The sequence below is a fragment of the Chlorocebus sabaeus genome, chromosome 12 (assembly GCF_047675955.1).
Source record: "Chlorocebus sabaeus isolate Y175 chromosome 12, mChlSab1.0.hap1, whole genome shotgun sequence".
Taxonomy (NCBI): domain Eukaryota; kingdom Metazoa; phylum Chordata; class Mammalia; order Primates; family Cercopithecidae; genus Chlorocebus; species Chlorocebus sabaeus.
Window position 1 is genome coordinate 14,678,321 of NC_132915.1, and position 19,213 is coordinate 14,697,533.

The 19,213-nt window shown below is 43.4% G+C and overlaps 1 protein-coding gene across 1 annotated transcript in view; it reads left to right on the forward strand.

The window, feature by feature from the left end:
- The first annotated feature begins 817 nt into the window (after positions 1–817).
- RASEF (RAS and EF-hand domain containing) overlaps positions 818–19,213 on the forward strand; it is an 83,414-nt gene continuing 65,018 nt past the window's right edge. Inside the window, exon 1 of the mRNA XM_007969583.3 lies at positions 818–1,516. Within this exon, the coding sequence (XP_007967774.3) occupies positions 1,095–1,516 (422 nt within the window). The 5' untranslated portion in view covers positions 818–1,094. The remainder of the gene's footprint in view (positions 1,517–19,213) is intronic.

The following is a 19,213-nucleotide window of genomic DNA, read 5'->3' on the forward strand; positions in this document are numbered from 1 at the left end:
CGCCTAAAGGCACGGTTACACAAACCATAAGACAGACTGAGGGTCTCCTGGAAATGGATGGACAAAAGTGTTTAAAAGGATCAAAATGGGTGGATTTTAAAGATCTCATATCCATTAAGCAATCAGTATTAAAGAAACAATAGTATTGTCGAAAAAAGTGTTTAAAACCAAAGGGTAACATACCTTTGGATATATAATTTCCATAAAGTTTGTTTAAAGAAAAAAACCTCCAAAACGACCTGTCTTTGTTTAAACAATGCTGCCTGCCAAGCGATTTTGTTTATTAAATTTTTTCTCAGGTTTAGGAGACAAGGATTGAGAAAAAATGTGGAATTGGAGATCTCGAAGATATGTGTTTAAGCAGTGGGACCTTAACGTTAGACGCACAGAAATGCGTTAACGAAAGCCAGTAAAACTGAGAATGGGGTCTTCTGGTAAATCTTGTACTTTCGTTTGTAAGAAACTTGTATATAAAGAAGTTTACCAAGTTTCGGGAATAAGATAATAAAATGCACTTAACCCATTCGCAATCCTACCCCTACCTACCTTACCTCTGTCGGGTTAGCTTCTCACGCGCGCGCCGGCACCTTCTGTGAAGCGGGGTGCTGGGCTCTACCCAAGCAGCGCTTACGCGGAAGGGCAATGCTCCCCCCGCACCCCCGTTGAGGCCAACCAGGTCTCCCCTTCCTACGCGGAAAGCAGCGGCGGGCTCCGGGGCGTGGGAACTAGAGAAGGGAAGGCGTGCGCTCCTCCTCCCCAGCTGGGCGGAGCCGCACCCGCCCGGAGAGTGGTGAGGGCCACCGCGGCGCGCGGGCGCTCAGTCGCGGGAGGAGCTCTTTCGCGGTGCCCGGAGCCAGCGCACACCCCACCGCCCCCGGGACCTGTTGGGGACTGGCCCGAACCGTCGTCGAAGGGAGCCGCCCGGCAACCCCCGACGTCCCTCGCCCCGCCCGACGTTCCCGCTAGTGGTCAAACCAGCCGGACAAGCCAAACTCGCCGGGTCTCCCGGCAGCAGCAGGTGGCCCCGTCCTTCCAGGGAGGGCCGTGCGCCCCGCGGCGCTCCGGAGCCCTCTCGGCCGCCCCCGCCAGGCGGGATGGAGACGGACGGAGACGGAGAGCAGCTGGCCCGGCTGCGCTCGGTCTTCGCCGCCTGCGACGCGAACCGCTCGGGACGCCTGGAGCGTGAGGAGTTCGAGTCACTGTGCGTGGAGCTGCGGGTGCGGCCGGCCGACGCCGAGACCGTATTCCAGCGGCTCGACGCCGACCATGACGGCGCCATCACATTCCAGGAGTTCGCACGTGGCTTCCGCGGGGCCCTCCGCGGGGGGCGGCGCCAGGACTGGGGTCTGCTGGAACCTGCGCCCGCCGTGGCTGAGGCGGGGCCCGAGACCCCCGACAGCGAGGAGGACGAGGACGCGGAGGCGGCACAGGCCACCTCGTGGGGCCCGGCGAGTCCCGACCGGGCTTGGCAGGATTTCCAGGCGCGACTCGGGGAGGAAGCCAAGTTCATTCCCAGGTGCGAGTGTGAGCTGGGGCGGGAGGTGATCCTGGCGCTTCCTGCTTTCTTCTTCCCACTTTCTTGCAGGTGTGCAGACCCAATGCACTTTACACTTCTCTGTAAGTTGCTTGTCTTCCCTCACCTACTCGCTTTGACTTTTCCAAGATCCGCTAGAGTTAAGCAAAGGGAGAGAGTCAGCGTTTGGGGAGAAAGTTTTACGTGCTGAATCCTGAGCCTGCGACTGGCAGCGTGTTAATTACAGGAGCTCTCCTGAAATCTGCAGCCTCTGGCGCCCCGCGCGGGTTTAGGCGCGCGCCCCACATCTCACCGCGTCCTGGTTACGTCACCTTCTACCCCAGGCCTTAGGCTCGCACCCCAGGGCTGGGGCCCGGGCTGTTTGCCAATTTGGCGTCCTCTGTAATAGTTTTCTGATTTGTTGTTTTCCTAAGACTGTATAGAAAAGGAAACTTTGTTGGGTTTTTATATTGCTGAACACAAATATTCATAGATGTACCTGCTAGGCATTTTACAGAGTTCACACGTTTAATTTTCATAACATCCCGAGAAGGTAGGCTGGCTTATTTCTGAACTTAGACTTAGAAATTAGACAGACGTTAAGGGACTTGCCCAGTTTAGCAGCAGAGATTTGACCCCACATTTTGTGAACTGAAAAACTCACTTTTTATGTGACGGAATAAAATGATAAAATGCCGCTATATTCTCTGCTCTTATTGCTCTAACAGAAGTAACGTGTCAAGTCACGGACTTAATTATCAGGAGGTAAGAGGATGCCTGCAGGTGGGATTTCAGGGCCTGGAGGGAGAGAGGCTCAGTTTTTCTTCTTTGAGCTTCATTTGCATTTGTCCATCCCTTGGCGTGGTGGGTGTCTCCAGCTGCTATTTTTCACTTCATTCCCCGGCGATACACACATTTCAGTGCTGTAAGTGTTTTTCTGCTTTATGTTTGGGGTTTAGCTGAAATTTTATTGAACTCTGGCTGTCGTTATTAAGACGCTCTGAAAGGCATCATTTTGGTTGGCACATCTGAGACGGAAGACTGAAAAGGAAGTATCCCTGGAAGGTTGTCAGTGTGCTTGTTCATTGGAAGTCCTCACTTCCTCCTCCTCCCAACTTCTCCCTCCAGCTTGGAAAGTGAGGGGAATATTGGGCATGGAGAGTGACTCACTGCCGTAGAAGGGTTGTGTAGAGAAAGTGGGTGGGTAACTATCTTTTCTATTGTTTACAGATGAGTTACTCCCCAACCAGGGAAGTACAAAATTAAAACACTGCTACAACCTATACTCTTTCTTTGAGTCATCTTTCATCTGTAACTTAGTTTGGGTGCAGCTAGTTTAAAAAGGTAAGAATTTTAGGAATGAGGCAAGGTGAGTCCATATCATATTGGATATGATGTATGCATACATGTGGATCTGTTTTTCACAGCTGTCTAGTCTCAGCAACAAATATTTCACATACAACCTTAAATGATTGAAATGACCTGGATCAGTGTACAAACCAGGACTTAATATTGTTGGCGGAATTATTATTATCATGTTGCCTTTCCAAACTCTTCAGAGATTACTACGTTTAATGGGCACTGGTGTCACCTGGTAGACTTGTGTCCTAAGCCTCACCTCACCTCCTGATGTGAGATTAACAAGTACAATATTTGTCTTCCTCTCATGTTCAAGTGGAAGAGATCTAAACTGCGTTGCTGCATCAGATTGTTACCATGGCAGCCATCCGCTGTTTTGGTAAATTGGATTAATTCTACTTCACTTCCTCATACAGCTGTTCACCTTTTCTTCCATCCATCCAAATGTGATTTAAATTTTTTTTTTTGTTATTGATAATGCTGTCGGCATTATTTCAGCCAAATTTATTCCACAGACTTTACCAATAGCCTGCCATATGTGAGATACTGGCTTGGGCACTGTCCTAGGTCACTGGGGACAAAGAGAAGGGTGGTATGTAGTTCATGCCTTCAGGATGCTCATGGTGTAGATGAAACATTTTTCCAACAACTTCATTGAAGAACATTTAAAGCCAAAGGAAATTTGTAGGGAACTCTCTGTATTGTGGACATAGCTCAACAGACGGCTGCAAGCAAGAATTTTCTTTAAAAAGTCATTAAGTTGTTCATGTTTGTACACAATATTTTGGGACTTGTTTTAATATAAAGTAGAGTTTCTTCTGAAGGGAGAATTGTCTTTCCAGGAAAGTGTGCCATTCCAACTTGTGGCTTTGTTTCCCACCTGGCACTCAATCTTATCCCTGGGGACAGCCTGCCCCAGGGCTATCCTGGGGAGTGTTCACATCCAGTTTGAGAATAACGGATATTAAATAGGAAAATGTTTGGTTCCTATAAAGGTAAAGCATGACACTGTTGATTTTCATTTAAAGGATCTTTCAAGCAAAATATTAAGCAATTTTGGATTAAACTCCCCAGTCATCAGTAATCGTGATGTTAGAGGGAAGATAATACGGCATCATGAAGCGATGAAAGTGGCCTTTGGGATGTGTGTCATTCTTGAGTTCATTTTCTCTTAGAAATTTGAGGGACTTTTTCTTTTGAAGGCTGAGGAAGGAGTGTCCAAGGAGCTGTGTGACATGGTAAGCTGAGCCTGGCAGGTGTGAAGGGTCTGCAAGGTGGACCTTGACCACTTCCTGGTCAGTTTGATAAGGTCAGCCAACAGGTGAAGGCAGCAGGACAATGCGATGTGGTTACATGGGGGAATTTGGGAGGGCAGTTGCTACAAGGCTAAGAAAAGTCCTGGAAGTAGGAAGAAAATGTGTGGGTGTTGAGGGTGGAGGGGCAGGGCAGAGAGCAAACTTACAATGTAGCCTTGCCAGTTTCTGATGCCTGGGTCATTGTCTTGGTGACCGGGAGTTTCATACTCAGGAGATACTCAGTAAATACTCAGCAAATGTTTGCTGAATGAATAGAAGATACCAGTAATCTTTGATTCTTGTTTCAGATATCTGCATTTTGAGAGAAAGTGTAGTTCATGCTGTGAGCTTTTGCAGATTTTCTCACTTTTTTTTTTTTTTCAGTTACTGTTGTGAGCCGGTCATGGTGTTTAGAGATTGCCAAGAGAAGGAAATAGGCTCTGTGTGTGTGTGTGTGTGTGTGTGTGTGTGTGTGTATAGAGCATTTGATGGATGGCTGAGAGGAGGGATGAGGGTCTCTTCTCTGACCTTTAGTCAGAGCTGAAGTTTTCAGTGTTTTCTCAACTCCATTTGCAGCAATTTTGAGTGTTATCTGTGAATTGATTCATGCTGATAAATTAACTTGGAAAACCCCACATTCTCACAAACAGCAACGTGAGGGTGCAGCTGACACTGGAACCATCATGGGCCTGTGAGTGGGCACAGGTATCCCAAAAGTGTCCAAAGCAGGGACAACCTCAGGTCAGGTACCTGCTGTGTGATAGGTATCAGTGATGGGTGACCTGCCAGGCGGTGCTGGGCTAGGATTTGTTGGGACATCAAAATCAGCACCGTTAGCTGTTTCGCATAGTTTGCGATGTTTCTACATGCACCATGTTGAAGGGGATTCTTTTATTTGGTAATTTAAAAACAAATTTAATTGAGAGGAGCCAAAACTTTCCATATGTGAATTGTATAGAGATTGGCAAAACGGCTTACCTTATTGAGGAAAGGCTCCCCCATGGGACAGCAATCCTATTTAATTGGGAAATTTTGAAAAACAAGTAGCTGCCGGTAAGCAGAGGCAAAGTTTCAGTACTAGTGAGGGTTGCTTCTCCATTTCCTCTTCTTGGGTTCTAGTTTAGCCCTTTTCAGAATGATTGCCTTGTTTTGTAATAGTGTAGTTGCTTCACAGCTCCCTTAATTTACATGATACGGTGCTTGACAAGATAGAAAAGGGAGGGGAGAGATAGAGGCAAAGAAAGACATAAATACATCAGGAGTGACCCAGAGAGCAAGAGAGAAGGCCAGAGATAGAGTGGCAGAGGGGGAAATGGTGAGAGGGAGTGAAACACAGAGATTGGATGGAGGGGAAAGGAAGAGAGACTGATGGATTCCATCTTGCCTCGGTTTCCCCTCTTTCCACTCAGTGAGCCTATGGCCCTGAGCCACCTTGAGATGAGAGAGGCAAATCAGCTCTTCCCTCTTTGATCTCAGCCCTTGAATATCTTCCACATGTGAGCATCTTGGTGCTTTGTGATGTGTTTGTGGTATGTAAAGATGAATATATATATATATATATGTATATTTTCATGCTCATGGTCCTCATCCATGGAGGATGAGTACAACACCCACACATTTTCTTCCTACTTCCAGGACTTTTCTTAGCTTTGTAGCAACTGCCCTCCCAAATTCTCTTGTGTAACCACGTCACATCTGGTTCTCATCCAAGAAGAGAAGATGTGTTCTAGCCTTGCAACATGGTGGTGGGCTGCACCCAAGTCCTAGATATCAAGGGTATTTACCTTGAGTACCAGCTTTGGGATCTGTCACTGTGCTCACCATAGGTTTTCTGGAGGTTTCTTTGCCTTTTCTGGATTCTGAACCAGGATCCTAACGTCTGTGTCTCTGTTTATGTCTGAACCTGGATCTCCTTGTTTTCTAACTGTTGCTATTCTGTAGCTTTTTGCTTTTTCTCTTTAATGTGTCCTCTGTCACAGTTATGTGTATCATTACTCTGCTGACTGGGAGAAACCTGTCTCTTAATAACTACAGCTCATTATTGGTGTATAGAAATGCTACCGATTTTTCTACATTGATTTTTGTATCCTGAGAATTAACTGAATTCGTTTATCAAAGCTTAGGAGTCTTTTGTAGGAGTCTTTAGGGTTTTCTAGATATAAGATTATATTGTCAGCCAACAGAGATAATTTGACTTCCTCTTTTCCAATTTGGATGGGTTTCTTTCTTTCTCTTGCCTGATTGCTCTGGCTAGGACTTCTAGTACTGTATTGAGTAGGAGTGGTGAGAGCGGGCATCCTTGCCTTGCTCCAGAATTTAGGGGGAATGAACCTTTGATCCTTCCTCCTAGGCCTTGTGTGAATCTGTGCATGCCTTAGATTTTATGGGCTCTACTTGCTGGGTAGTGGTCACTTCTGGTTCCGATACTTGAATTTAATCTCAAGGTAGTAATTTCTTTTTGGCTTTCAGATTTGGGAAAAGTATTCTGGCCTTCTAGTCCTTAGAAGGCTCTCTGTTAGCCATCTGGGCAGTGGCCTGCTGTAACCCTCAGAATTCACTGATTGCTCAGAGCTTTGCTCTCAGAATTTGAAGAAAGATGATTTATTCTGTCCTTCTGGTTTGTGCAAAAATCAAAAGGCTTAAAAAGAAAAAGTCTTAAAACTTAGTGTTATCAGGGAAACTTTCCTGCCAGAACTACAGACTCTTCTCTAGCTTTTCCTCGACCTGAACTTGGGATTTACTCTTCTCTAAAATTACTGTTAAATTCAGTTACACTACCCCTATCTCTTTAAGCATGGAACAATCTTTATCTGTTTCTTATTTTCTGCCTGGGTTATCCAATCTTTCTTCATTTGTGAAATGAAAGTGGCTGCATCATATGGGGAATGGTTAGTGTGCCATGGTGATTCCAAATGTGTTTTGAATCCTTTTTCTCTCCTCAGAGGGTATATACAGTATACATTCTTGCTTCATGTATAACTTATTACAATTTAGGTAGCACTTGAGTGCAGTATACAGTCAGAAGAGGGAAATGGGAAGATAATATTTATTCTGAGTGGTCAGGGATGCCTCACCTGACTGTATTAGTCTCATGTGAGATTGTAAAATGGAAAGTAAACACTGTCTGTCTCCCAGAGGGAAGTTCTAATGATGGAATTGATCTATGACACATAGGATTTCTTTAGAATTACTTTGTCTAACAAACAAGTTCATTGCTTCAACTTGTAAATATTCAGGGTCTTCCAAATGATAATTGCTTTTCTCAGAGTAATTATAAGAAAAGAAGAATGAATTTTAACCCTTAAGGCCTTAGTCTGTATGTCTTATAAAAACAGGATATACAGCTCCAGTAGTGCAAATGTTTCTTTGATCCTTTCTCTAGTTCACCCAATATTGACATTGCCCTTGACATCTCACTAGGCACTACGCATACCTGACCCTGACCTTGTTTCTCGCCTTCTTAAATACTCAGGAGTTTCTGACACCTGAAGGACCTGGGGTGTGGAATAATGAATGGGAAAATTCCTCCTGGCACACTGAAACACCACTCATTCTGGACTATGGATGTTTCACATCGAATGTTTCTCAAATTGGGAGCCATAGACCCTTCGTGGTCATTACATATATCTTTGGGAGTTTTAGGAGACCAAATATTCTTATTTTCATTTTGGTGATAATGTAAAATAAATTGACGTGAGCTCATTCCAGATCACCGGCATTACAGATTTGGATGACTCTTGCATTACAGATTTGGGTATGCAATGTCAAAACCTGCCTTTGTGTTCGTGAGGCATCCCATAACACTGTGCGCATTGTCATGAGCTAAGGAGGAAGGCCGAAAGGTGGGCTGTGCGTGTGAGCCATGTTTCCATGTAATCCGAAGGTGACTGACAGCAGAGTCCTGGATTTTCTGTAGTCTTAATATAAAAGTGATGGGAGAATGGGGTTTTGATCATAGAAATGTGCTCCAGATAGCCATGTATGAGCCAGTCCCACACTGACATTGACTGTGGAGATTTAGCTTGGAAAACTGCATGCCCTGTTACATTAGCTGACGATTCTGACTAATTCTGATTTCATTGATTTTGTAAATGTGTGTCAGTGTTAGAAATGTACTGATGCTATTGGTATAAGGAGTTTATATCCGATTTGTGTTTGTTCATAGTTAAATGTAATGTGTTATTAGCAATATTTAAGTTAACTGTGGAATTCACAGGAGTCTTGTTTTTTTTTTTTTTTTGAAACGGAGTCTCGCTCTGTCGCCCGGGCTGGAGTGCAGTGGCTCAATCTCAGCTCACTGCAACCTTTGCCTCCCGGGTTCAAGTGATTCTCCTGCCTCAGCCTCTTGAGTAGCTGGGATCACAGGTGTGCACTACCATACCCGGCTAATTTTTGTATTTTTAGTACAGATAGTACTATGTTGGCCATGCTGGTCTTGAACTCCAGGACTCAGGAGATCCGCCCTCCTCAGCCTCCCGAAGTGCTGGGATGACAGGCGTGAGCCACCGTGCATAGCCTCACAAGAGTCTTTAATAAGGTCTACCTGTTAATCTAAGTATGAGAAATATTATTCTAATGGGACTTGAAATCCTCAAGAACTATATAGGACTGTAAAACGTGTGTTTCATTTCTCAATATGCATTTATCTCCTCTGTCATTTAAATTGAGGGCATAACACTATGGAAAAAGTAAATCTTAAATCTCCCAATCCTAAACAAGGAAGATCTGTGTTATTTTCCCACAGAGGAAACTCTTCTCCCCCTTTTTCCTATTTTTCATTCATTCATTCATTTACTCATTCATTCCTTCACTTAACAATTTTTTTTTTTTTTTTGGTCCACTGTATGCCAAGGACTTCACGAGGCACTAAGTACTTAGAAATAGTCTCCTGCCAAAAGTCCAAGTTGCTTAGCTGGTTTCTCTCTATTCAGAAGGTAATGACATCAGTGAGGATATAAAGTGGCGAGAATCACGAGGTAGATGGCCTGGGTCCAGCTCTCAGTGGTGGTCAGAAATCAAACAGACCAGCTACACTCAGGGAGTTTCCTCCCCTCTACCACAGAGAAGTGAAGCCTTCACGCCTTCCCTTGCAAGGCTGAAGTGTGCCAAAACTTCTTTCTTTTGTAGTCCAGCATGAGTAGGACTGCAGGTCCCTGTCAAATGACCTCCAAGCTCCTTCCACTCTTATTACATACACCGTGGGCTGTGATTAATGGAGGAGGGTTTGCAAACATGGAAGCCTCCAGAGCCAGGCAGGTAACGTTGACCCAGTGATGTGGACTCTATGGCCAGTAAGAGCCTCTGCTTTATATGCTGGGAGGAAAGCCACTTCTCAGCTTGGCCACTTTTCAGCTCCAGACAGTGGCTGCCGTGCAGGATGTGGGTCCAATGTTGACAGTGATGCTGGATTTTAAGTGCCAATTTCCAATTTTGCATAGCTAAAGAGACAGCATTTCCAGTGTGCAACCTGTGAATGTGCCCTGGTTAATTCAAATGTTAGGTTTGATCTCATTGTGAAGATCCCTGTCGATTTGAGCATGTCGTTCCATGACATCCTAACTTAGAACTTTAATGGTGTTACTTATTTCCCCTCTAAGTTTGTGGGATACCCTTTTGACCCAATGACAGTTTATCTTTACTTTCTTGTTTGCTCTTAGATGTTATTGTACTTTGCAGAGTTATCTCGCTCAGGCTCAACAGATGTTGTTGTATAATATTTTCTACTTCCAGGTTATGCTGTCCTAATGGGTATGTCCTAGGGGAGGAGGGCTGAACTATGAATGCATTGGGATGTCTAGGATACCTATTACTCTAATATTTTTCTTTCTTTTCGTCTGATGCTGGAAGTACTTGGCTGTACAGTTTTTAAAACATGTAAAAAATCAATTGGAATGAAATGATTTGTGATGAAAATTAAGGGAATTTAGTTATAAGAGGTCATATTTTCTGGTATTGTTGTATTATTTTCTTTCATTGTTGGAATTCTTCGTCCGTTAGGCACCGTTGTATTTTAGGGCTAAGAAATTTGAACAGCCACAACAGCTGTGTGTCTGGGTTTCTTTTCCTCTTTCTTTCTTTTTTTTTTTTTTTTTCATTTTCTGTCTTTTTTTATTTTGTTTTGGAGTAGTCTCATACAGGTTCAGTCAAGCTTTATTCCTTAAATGTTTTCACATGTATCTGTCCTCGTCTTCCATTTTTAAGTGGCCAGGCGGAAATACTCAAGGTAATAGCATGTTCTGAGAGCTCCTCCCCACCACGTGCACACCAAGAGCAGCCGCTATCTTTAATTTCAATTTTTTAAATTTAGTTTTGGGGTGTCTTCGGGGAATGTTCAGCCTCGATACCGTCTGTGATCATTTACAGCTATAAAAGTACGGTGCATGCTCAGATGGCCATTCTGTCATAATAGTATCTTTGATCAAGTATATCTTTTAAGTATCTAGATAGAAAGCAAAGAAGTACATAAGGAGTTATTTATTCTGAAATCTGAGTGCAGTGGTGAAAGTATCACGTATTGTTAGCTGCCTGTAGCTACCTGGTGCGAGGGCGAAGGGCTTATGGGAGGTTTAGGCAGCATTTCCTGTTTTGTTACCCATCTGCCTAGCATGGTGGACTCTACCATTTCATCCCCTGGGATAACACAGTCACCTCATAATTCTTGCGTTGTCAAACGGAGTTACAGTCTGCTCTGGGCTGAGGTGGAAGAATTCATGAAGAGCCAACACACATTTGTTTAGATAATCCATTTGAGGATACTCCTGTGTCATGTTTTCTGATGGGAATGCTGTAAACTAGTGTTAGTGTTTGTGGTGCAGAATACTTTTGCTTTTCCTCCTTGGGGATCTCTTGGTATAGCATGTACTTCAAACTGGCAGATATGGTTTGCTTGGGGATGCTAATGAATGAATTATACTACAGGCGTTTCTGCTTGAACACAGTGTATACATTCCAGAAAAGCCTAGTGTTCTGCAAACACACAGGGCATTTGGAAGAAAAGGTAGAAATGGTGCAGACCACGCGATAGCTATACTTCCGTAATAAGACTCAAATAAGCAGTAACAATCATAAAATACTAGCACAGTAAAAAAATAAATAAATAAAAAGTCATGCTAGATTCTTAATAGACATAGAAATACAGTACTCCGTAATACCTGTAGGTATCTTAAAAATGGTAACTATTGGGTACTAAGCTTAGTACCTGGGTGGTGAAATAATCTGTACAACAGAGCCTCATGACACGAGTTTACGTGTATAACAAACCTGCACGTGTACCCCTGAGCCTAAAATAAGAGTTAAAAAATAATCTGAAAAACTGTTTAAACATGAAAATATAGGATTTTGTAGGGTTTTTTTTTTTTTTTTTTCCCCGAAGGTGAAGGTAGCCTGATGGAGATGTGGGGTTGCAGCTGCTTTTAGTTAGTGGGGCAAGGACAAAATGCACAAGGATCCAAGAGAACCCGGACAACGCAGGTGGACAGTCTGTGCTAAGAGGACGATCACAGTGCGAAATGGCGTCGGGTCCACACTGCATTCCTTTGTAGCCTGCGGCGTGCAGCTGTTAGTGGACTTGCATTTCAGTGGCTGTTACTTGGGGGCATAAAGCATTAACACACTGGGAAAAGTCATTTCCACTTTAGCATCCTTCACTTACTAACCTAGGGAGTGAACTAACTGATGCTGCAGGTACCTGCATTATGGCAGAGAAATCCTAAAAGTACATCTTGAGTACAGAACTCATGGGAAGCTCCAGCAAGGCACAGAGACAGAAATGAATGTCAGATTGATTCTGTGTACACAGATTCAAGGTTTTGTGTTGGTCTAAAAGGATAATGCATCACCTCTCTCCTAAGAGATTATACCAAATGAGCTCTCTTCAGGATAATAAAAGTCCATCAGTCCACAAAAGTTTAGAAATCTATTAGGTTGTTAGAGTCCTAATGACCCTGGCTAAAATGAAACTATGATGGGATAGCTGAGCACTTGGAGCCTTGGGAAGTGACCTACTTTGTTGAATGATATTTGACATTAAGGTTTTTATCAGTAACAAATAAAGTTCTTATTCAGCTCTTTTCATCAGTCCTAGCATACATTCACTGTGAAGCTGGTACTTTGGTCTACATTGATTAACTCCAATGAAAGTGCAGTGATTTTAGACATTTGTATTAGAGTTTTCCAGAGAAACAGAACCAATAAGATATGTGTATGTGTGCATAATGTACATAAACACAGACACACATATAAAATATATGTGTTATGTATATACCATATGTATACACATATGTCTTGACATATTATTTAGAAAGAGAGAGATTGATTTCAGGGAATTGACTCATGTGACTATGGAGGCTGGTAAGTCCCAACTCTGCAGGGCAGGGTGGCAGGCTGGAGACCCAGAGAGGGGTTGAGGTTGCAGTCCTGGTGAAAAGGTCATCTGCTAGCAGAATTCCCACTTCCTCCTGGGAGATCAGTCTTTGTTCCAGGTCTTTACTGAATGGATGAGGCTCACCTACCCACATTATGGAGAGTAAACTGCTTTACTCGAAGTCTGCTGATTTAAATGTTAATATTGTGTATAGTATACCTTCACAGCAACATACTCACATGTTTGAGCAACAGTCTGGCTGCTGTGGCCTAGACAAGTTGACATAAATAAAATTCACCATCATAGCCACTAAGAGAGTTTTTCAGATATTCTCAGTTTTGAGATGATCACCGAGCATTTTTGAATGCTTCTAGCTTGCAAGTAACAGAAAAATTCGAACTATTTTAATCAGGAAAAATTCCTATACATATATTATATCCCCCCACCTTCCAAATGCCTCAACACTCCACAACGAAGTACCTAAGTCAACTTTAAAGTTATTAATATTTTTTCTCTTCCAAGAAAAGGCTTGCCCTACATCTGCTTATGGCTGTGAGATGCCCCTCTGGGAGAAGAGGTCTTACTATTCAGCCATGTTCCTGCCCCTCCACACTCACCCTGCAATCCCATTCTTCGTCAAAATAGTCATGACTTCAAACTGAGCACCTCACAGAAGGTACATCTTGGATTTGAGCATAGCTATCCAGCAAGCCACACAAACATTATGCTTTGCTGGACTCTCCTGGGCAAATTCACTGCTTTCTGGCTTCCTTTCTTGTCCTCCTTCCTTCTCCTTCCTTCCCTCCTTTCTGCAAATTGCTCTGTGAAAGGAAGGCATTGTGCCAAGAAGTCCAAAGGCTGACATTTTAATGAGGAACAGGAAGAAATTCTTTCCAGTAGGAATGGGTTCTTATCTACTAGTTTTTGTCCCTGAGTTGGAAGTTACTTACAGGATGTAATATGAGAGCACAGGGAAGCCAGAAGTGTTCCACCGGGTATAAGTCCTAAAGCAGCCACAAGAGAGCTGCTAGATTCATTATTCAGCAGCTCAGTGGGCACTGGTGGTAAATCACATCTTCTCTCTGCTAGTCAAGGGCGTTTCTAGAAATGCAAACTCCCAGGGCCCACCGCAGACTCACCGAAGCATCTGTATTTTAACAGAATCCCTGAATGGTTTGTGTGTGTAGTAAACTCTGCTGAGAAAATGAGAAGTGAGAGTGTGGGATGTGGCCACATCTGCTGGGCAGATGTTTCCAAAAAGGCAGAGAAGACCCAGAAAAAAATCGCTGAACTGGAGTAGAAGAGAGAAACTTCGCTGACTTCAAAATGTTGCCTTGGAGTGCTTCTGGTTATTTGATATCTGAATTTTGAGATGTTCATGACTGAGTTTACCTTGAGGATACAGTCCTTTATACTCCATCAAGTAGTTTGTGTATTTTGTGAATGTATTCTTCAAAGACAAAACACGTGCAAAAAAAGCACACGGAGCAGAAGCGTATAGCTTGCTGGGTTTTCAGATGGATTGCTTGAGTAAATCAGAATGCAGGTGAGGAAGCAGAACATTTCACTACATTGCGGAAGCCCAGGTTCCCCCCTCAATCACTGCAGACCCCTCTTTCCAGAGGAGTCATCGTCCTTTGCCTCTGTGTTGATGTTACATACATAGGTTCGTGCAGTGCATCTGGCTTCTTTCAGTCACCGTGATGTTTGGGAGCTTGTAGTTTAAAACTTTTATTTTCATTGATGTAGACTCTTCCGCAGTGTGAAAATACCACAATCAATTTATCCAGTTCACTAAAAATGTCCATGTGGATAATTTCTACTTCATGGATGTCACACATAGTACTGCAGTGATCATCTGTCACAAGACTTTTGGTAAGCATATGGACGTGGGCAACGCGTTGGTCAGAAAAATTGTTTGCAAAATCACTGAAGCTTTCCGTGCTAATTCAGGGTCATCATATGAAGTCTAGTTTTATTCTGGGAGGTAGTAGAATGATATCCCCAGGGATTTGTGGAGATGGTGGTTCAGCTTGGCTTTTGAAGTTACTGTGTGGAGTGTCTGTCCTTGCCATCAGGCTGCCAGATGACGTTTTACTATTCTCAGTACTTCCTTCCTTCCTGGGTCTTTGTCTGTTGAAGTTTTGGAAAACAGATTATCAGATACATTAGAATTGTGTTTTTTAAAAGCCCGGTTTGAATGTAAATGATTCCTATACCAAGCAGGAGTGTCTCAGAAGCTGTTTTTCTTTTTTTTTTTTTTCTGACTTTCCAACCTCCTTTTGGATTCTTCTTGGCGTCAGATACCTGAGTTTCAGATAGCTGGAGTGCTGCCATCATTTTGAAATTATAATATTATTATTATTTGTAGCTTTACTCCTGTTCCATTTTTATTCATACATTAACTCCTTTTTCAATTTTGTTTATTTTGGAGGTTCCTCAAGTAGACACTGTGGTTCTAAATTATCTTTTTAGACATTCAGCCACTTAGAGAGAGATAAGCGCAAAACATGGACTTACATTATTTTGAATACAAATAAGAAGTAGGTGCCCAGCCAGGAGTGGGCATAGTTCACGCTGAATGAATCCACTGGAGTCTGTCAGTCACCTCATATGTTGGTCACTGAAATTATTTTTAATCCTTTCTCTTTTGAGTTTTAGGGGAATGCTTAAAAAATTACACACCAAGATAAACAAATACTACTGCTTTGTGGATTCTCCTTGTCCACTCGAGCAAATTATCATAATAACTTTATGACAACTTTCTGTATAGTACTGGGATTTAAAGCAACAATTAGGCATTTATTTCCATTTTCTTTAGTAGCTTTTGCATTTGTTTTGCTGCCCAGAGGGTATCTTATTATCCAAGCAGGTGAGAGAGGAGTGTGGCTCAGACCACAGGGAAACAGAACTGGAAACCAAGGGAATGTTAAAGGTTTGGGATAAAAAAATATAAACTGAGATAAATGTAAATATACGGCTTACTGAAATTGCTTTTTCCTTATCTGATGAACCAGTGAGTTAAGATGATGACTCAATTAAGGGAAGACTGGTTTTTCTTTTCTTGACTTTTCCTGGGGGTTGAGGTCAGACTGTGTTGGCAGATGGTGTTTGCAGATCTGAAGGCTGTTTGCTCTTTTAGTGAACTGTGGCTCTGGGAGCACAAAAGTGGACCAGTGGCAGGACAACTGATCCTTGAATAATGTGCAAAAGTCGGATTTTAATGAGATTTTTGGCTACCTTTTTTTAAAAAACACATTTCAGAAAGTCACCCTTCCGTTCTGGAGAAAATCAAATGAAAAAGTAATTAAACGTCCTAGCAGGTTGCTGGGAAAGCAGTGGAGTGGACAGATGATGGGCAGTGGGGTCTGTCCCAGGAGGCTTCTGCTTTGTGGAAAATGTATCCCACGCACCTTGGAGTGAGACTGGGAGCCTCTCAAAGGGTATTAACTGTTGAAATGTCAAATTAGAGATGTTGGCAGCATTTTATTTCTAAGGGGAAATGTGTTTAAGAAATTCATAAGAAAATCTCTACAGCTAATTTTACTTGGTTTGATATGTTTGATCTATTTTTGTATCTTTTCATAAAACAGACGAACACTGTTATTGATTTATCTTTGTGTTTGATGGTTAGGTAGCAGGGTAGGTAGGTAAAAATCAGTGATTCTTAAAAGTAGATTATAAAATTCTGTGACATGTCTTTTGGGACACTAAAGAAATAATATCACATATATAAATAGTTTTAACATAATTCAAAGATGTAATAGACAATAATATCACGCTTAATTACATTAACTGTCATAGCAAACTAATGTAACCTTTGAAATAGGCTTTTAAAAGGGCCAGAGCACCAGGCACAGTGGCACACACCTGTAATCCCAGCACTTTGGGAGGCCCAGGCAGGTAGATCACCTGAGGTCAGGAGTTCAAGACCAGCCCGAGTAACATCTCTCTACTAAATACAAAAAGTTAGCGAGGCATGGTGGCGCGTGCCTGTAAACTTGGGAGGCTGAGGCGGGAGAATCATTTGAACCCAGGAGGCAGAGGTTGCAGTGAGCTGAGATCGTGCCATTGCACTCTAGCCTGGGTGACAAGAGTGAAACTCTGTATCAAAAAATATATTTAAAATAAAATAAAGGGGGCGGAGCAAGATGGCCGAATAGGAACAGCTCCAGTCTCCAACTCCCAGCGCGAGCGACACAGAAGACCGGTGATTTCTGCATTTTCAACTGAGGTACTGGGTTCGTCTCACTGGGGAGTGCCAGACGATCGGTGCTGGTCAGCTGCTGCAGCCCGACCAGCGAGAGCTGAAGCAGGGCGAGGCATTGCCTCACCTGGAAAGCGCAAGGGGGAAGGGAATCCCTTTTCCTAGCCAGGGGAACTGAGACACACAACACCTGGAAAATCGGGTAACTCCCACCCCAAAACTGCGCTTTAAGCAAACCGGCATACCAGGAGATCATATCCCACACCTGGCCGGGAGGGTCCCACACCCACGGAGCCTCCCTCATTGCTAGCACAGCAGTCTGTGATCTACCAGCAAGGCAGCAGCGAGGCTGGGGGAGGGGCGCCCGCCATTGCTGAGGCTTAAGTAGGTAAACAAAGCTGCTGGGAAGCTCGAACTGGGTGGAGCTCACAGCAGCTCAAGGAAACCTGCCTGTCTCTGTAGACTCCACCTCTGGGGACAGGGCACAGTAAATAATAACAAACGCAGCAGCTCTGCAGACGCAAACGACTCTGTCTGACAGCTTTGAAGAGAGCAGTGGATCTCCCAACACGGAGGTTGAGATCTGAGAAGGGACAGACTCCCTGCTCAAGTGGGTCCCTGACCCCTGAGTAGCCTAACTGGGAGACATCCCCCACTAGGGGCAGTCTGACACCCCACACCTCACAGGGTGGAGTACACCCCTGAGAGGAAGCTTCCAAAGCAAGAATCAGACAGGTACACTCGCTGTTCAGAAATATTCTATCTTCTGCAGCCTCTGCTGCTGATACCCAGGCAAACAGGGTCTGGAGTGGACCTCAAGCAATCTCCTACAGCTATAACCTACAGCTGAGGATCCTGACTGTTAGAAGGAAAGCTATCAAACAGGAAGGACACCTACACCAAAACCCCATCAGTACATCACCATCATCAAAGACCAGAGGCAGATAAAACCACAAAGATGGGGAAAAAGCAGGGCAGAAAAGCTGGGAATTCAAAAAATAAGAGCGCATCTCCCCCGGCAAAGGAGCGCAGCTCATCGCCAGCAACGGATCAAAGGTGGACGGAGAATGACTTCGACGAGATGAGAGAAGAAGGCTTCAGTCCATCAAATTTCTCAGAGCTAAAGGAGGAATTACGTACCCAGCGCAAAGAAACTAAAAATCTTGAAAAAAAAGTGGAAGAATTGATGGCTAGAGTAATCAATGCAGAGAAGCTCACAAACGAAATGAAAGAGACGAAAACCATGGCACGAGAAATACGTGACAAATGCACAAGCTTCAGTAACCGACTCGACCAACTGGAAGAAAGAATGTCAGCGATGGAGGATCAAATGAATGAAATGAAGCGAGAAGAGAAACCAAAAGAAAAAAGAAGAAAAAGAAATGAACAAAGCCTGCAAGAAGTATGGGATTATGTAAAAAGACCAAATCTACGTCTGATTGGGGTGCCTGAAAGTGAGGGGGAAAATGGAACCAAGTTGGAAAACACTCTTCAGGATATCATCCAGGAGAACTTCCCCAACCTAGTAGGGCAGGCCAACATTCAAATCCAGGAAATACAGAGAACGCCACAAAGATACTCCTCGAGAAGAGCAACTCCAAGACACATAATTGCCAGATTCACCAAAGTTGAAATGAAGGAAAAAATCTTAAGGGCAGCCAGAGAGAAAGGTCGGGTTACCCACAAAGGGAAGCCCATCAGACTAACAGCAGATCTCTCGGCAGAAACTCTTCAAGCCAGAAGAGAGTGGGGGCCAATATTCAACATTCTTAAAGAAAAGAATTTTAAACCCAGGATTTTATATCCAGCCAAACTAAGTTTCATAAGTGAAGGAGAAATAAAATCCTTTACAGATAAGCAAATGCTTAGGGATTTTGTCACCACTAGGCCTGCCTTACAAGAGACCCTGAAGGAAGCACTAAACATGGAAAGGAACAACCGGTACCAGCCATTGCAAAAACATGCCAAAATGTAAAGACCATCAAGGCTAGGAAGAAACTGCATCAACTAACGAGCAAAATAACCAGTTAATATCATAATGGCAGGATCAAGTTCACACATAACAATCTTAACCTTAAATGTAAATGGACTAAATGCTCCAATTAAAAGACACAGACTGGCAAACTGGATAAAGAGTCAAGACCCATCAGTCTGCTGTATTCAGGAGACCCATCTCACGCGCAGAGACATACATAGGCTCAAAATAAAGGGATGGAGGAAGATTTACCAAGCAAATGGAGAACAAAAAAAAGCGGGGGTTGCAATACTAGTCTCTGATAAAACAGACTTTAAACCATCAAAGATCAAAAGAGACAAAGAAGGCCATTACGTAATGGTAAAGGGATCAATTCAACAGGAAGAGCTAACTATCCTAAATATATATGCACCCAATACAGGAGCACCCAGATTCATAAAGCAAGTCCTTAGAGACTTACAAAGAGACTTAGACTCCCATACAATAATAATGGGAGACTTCA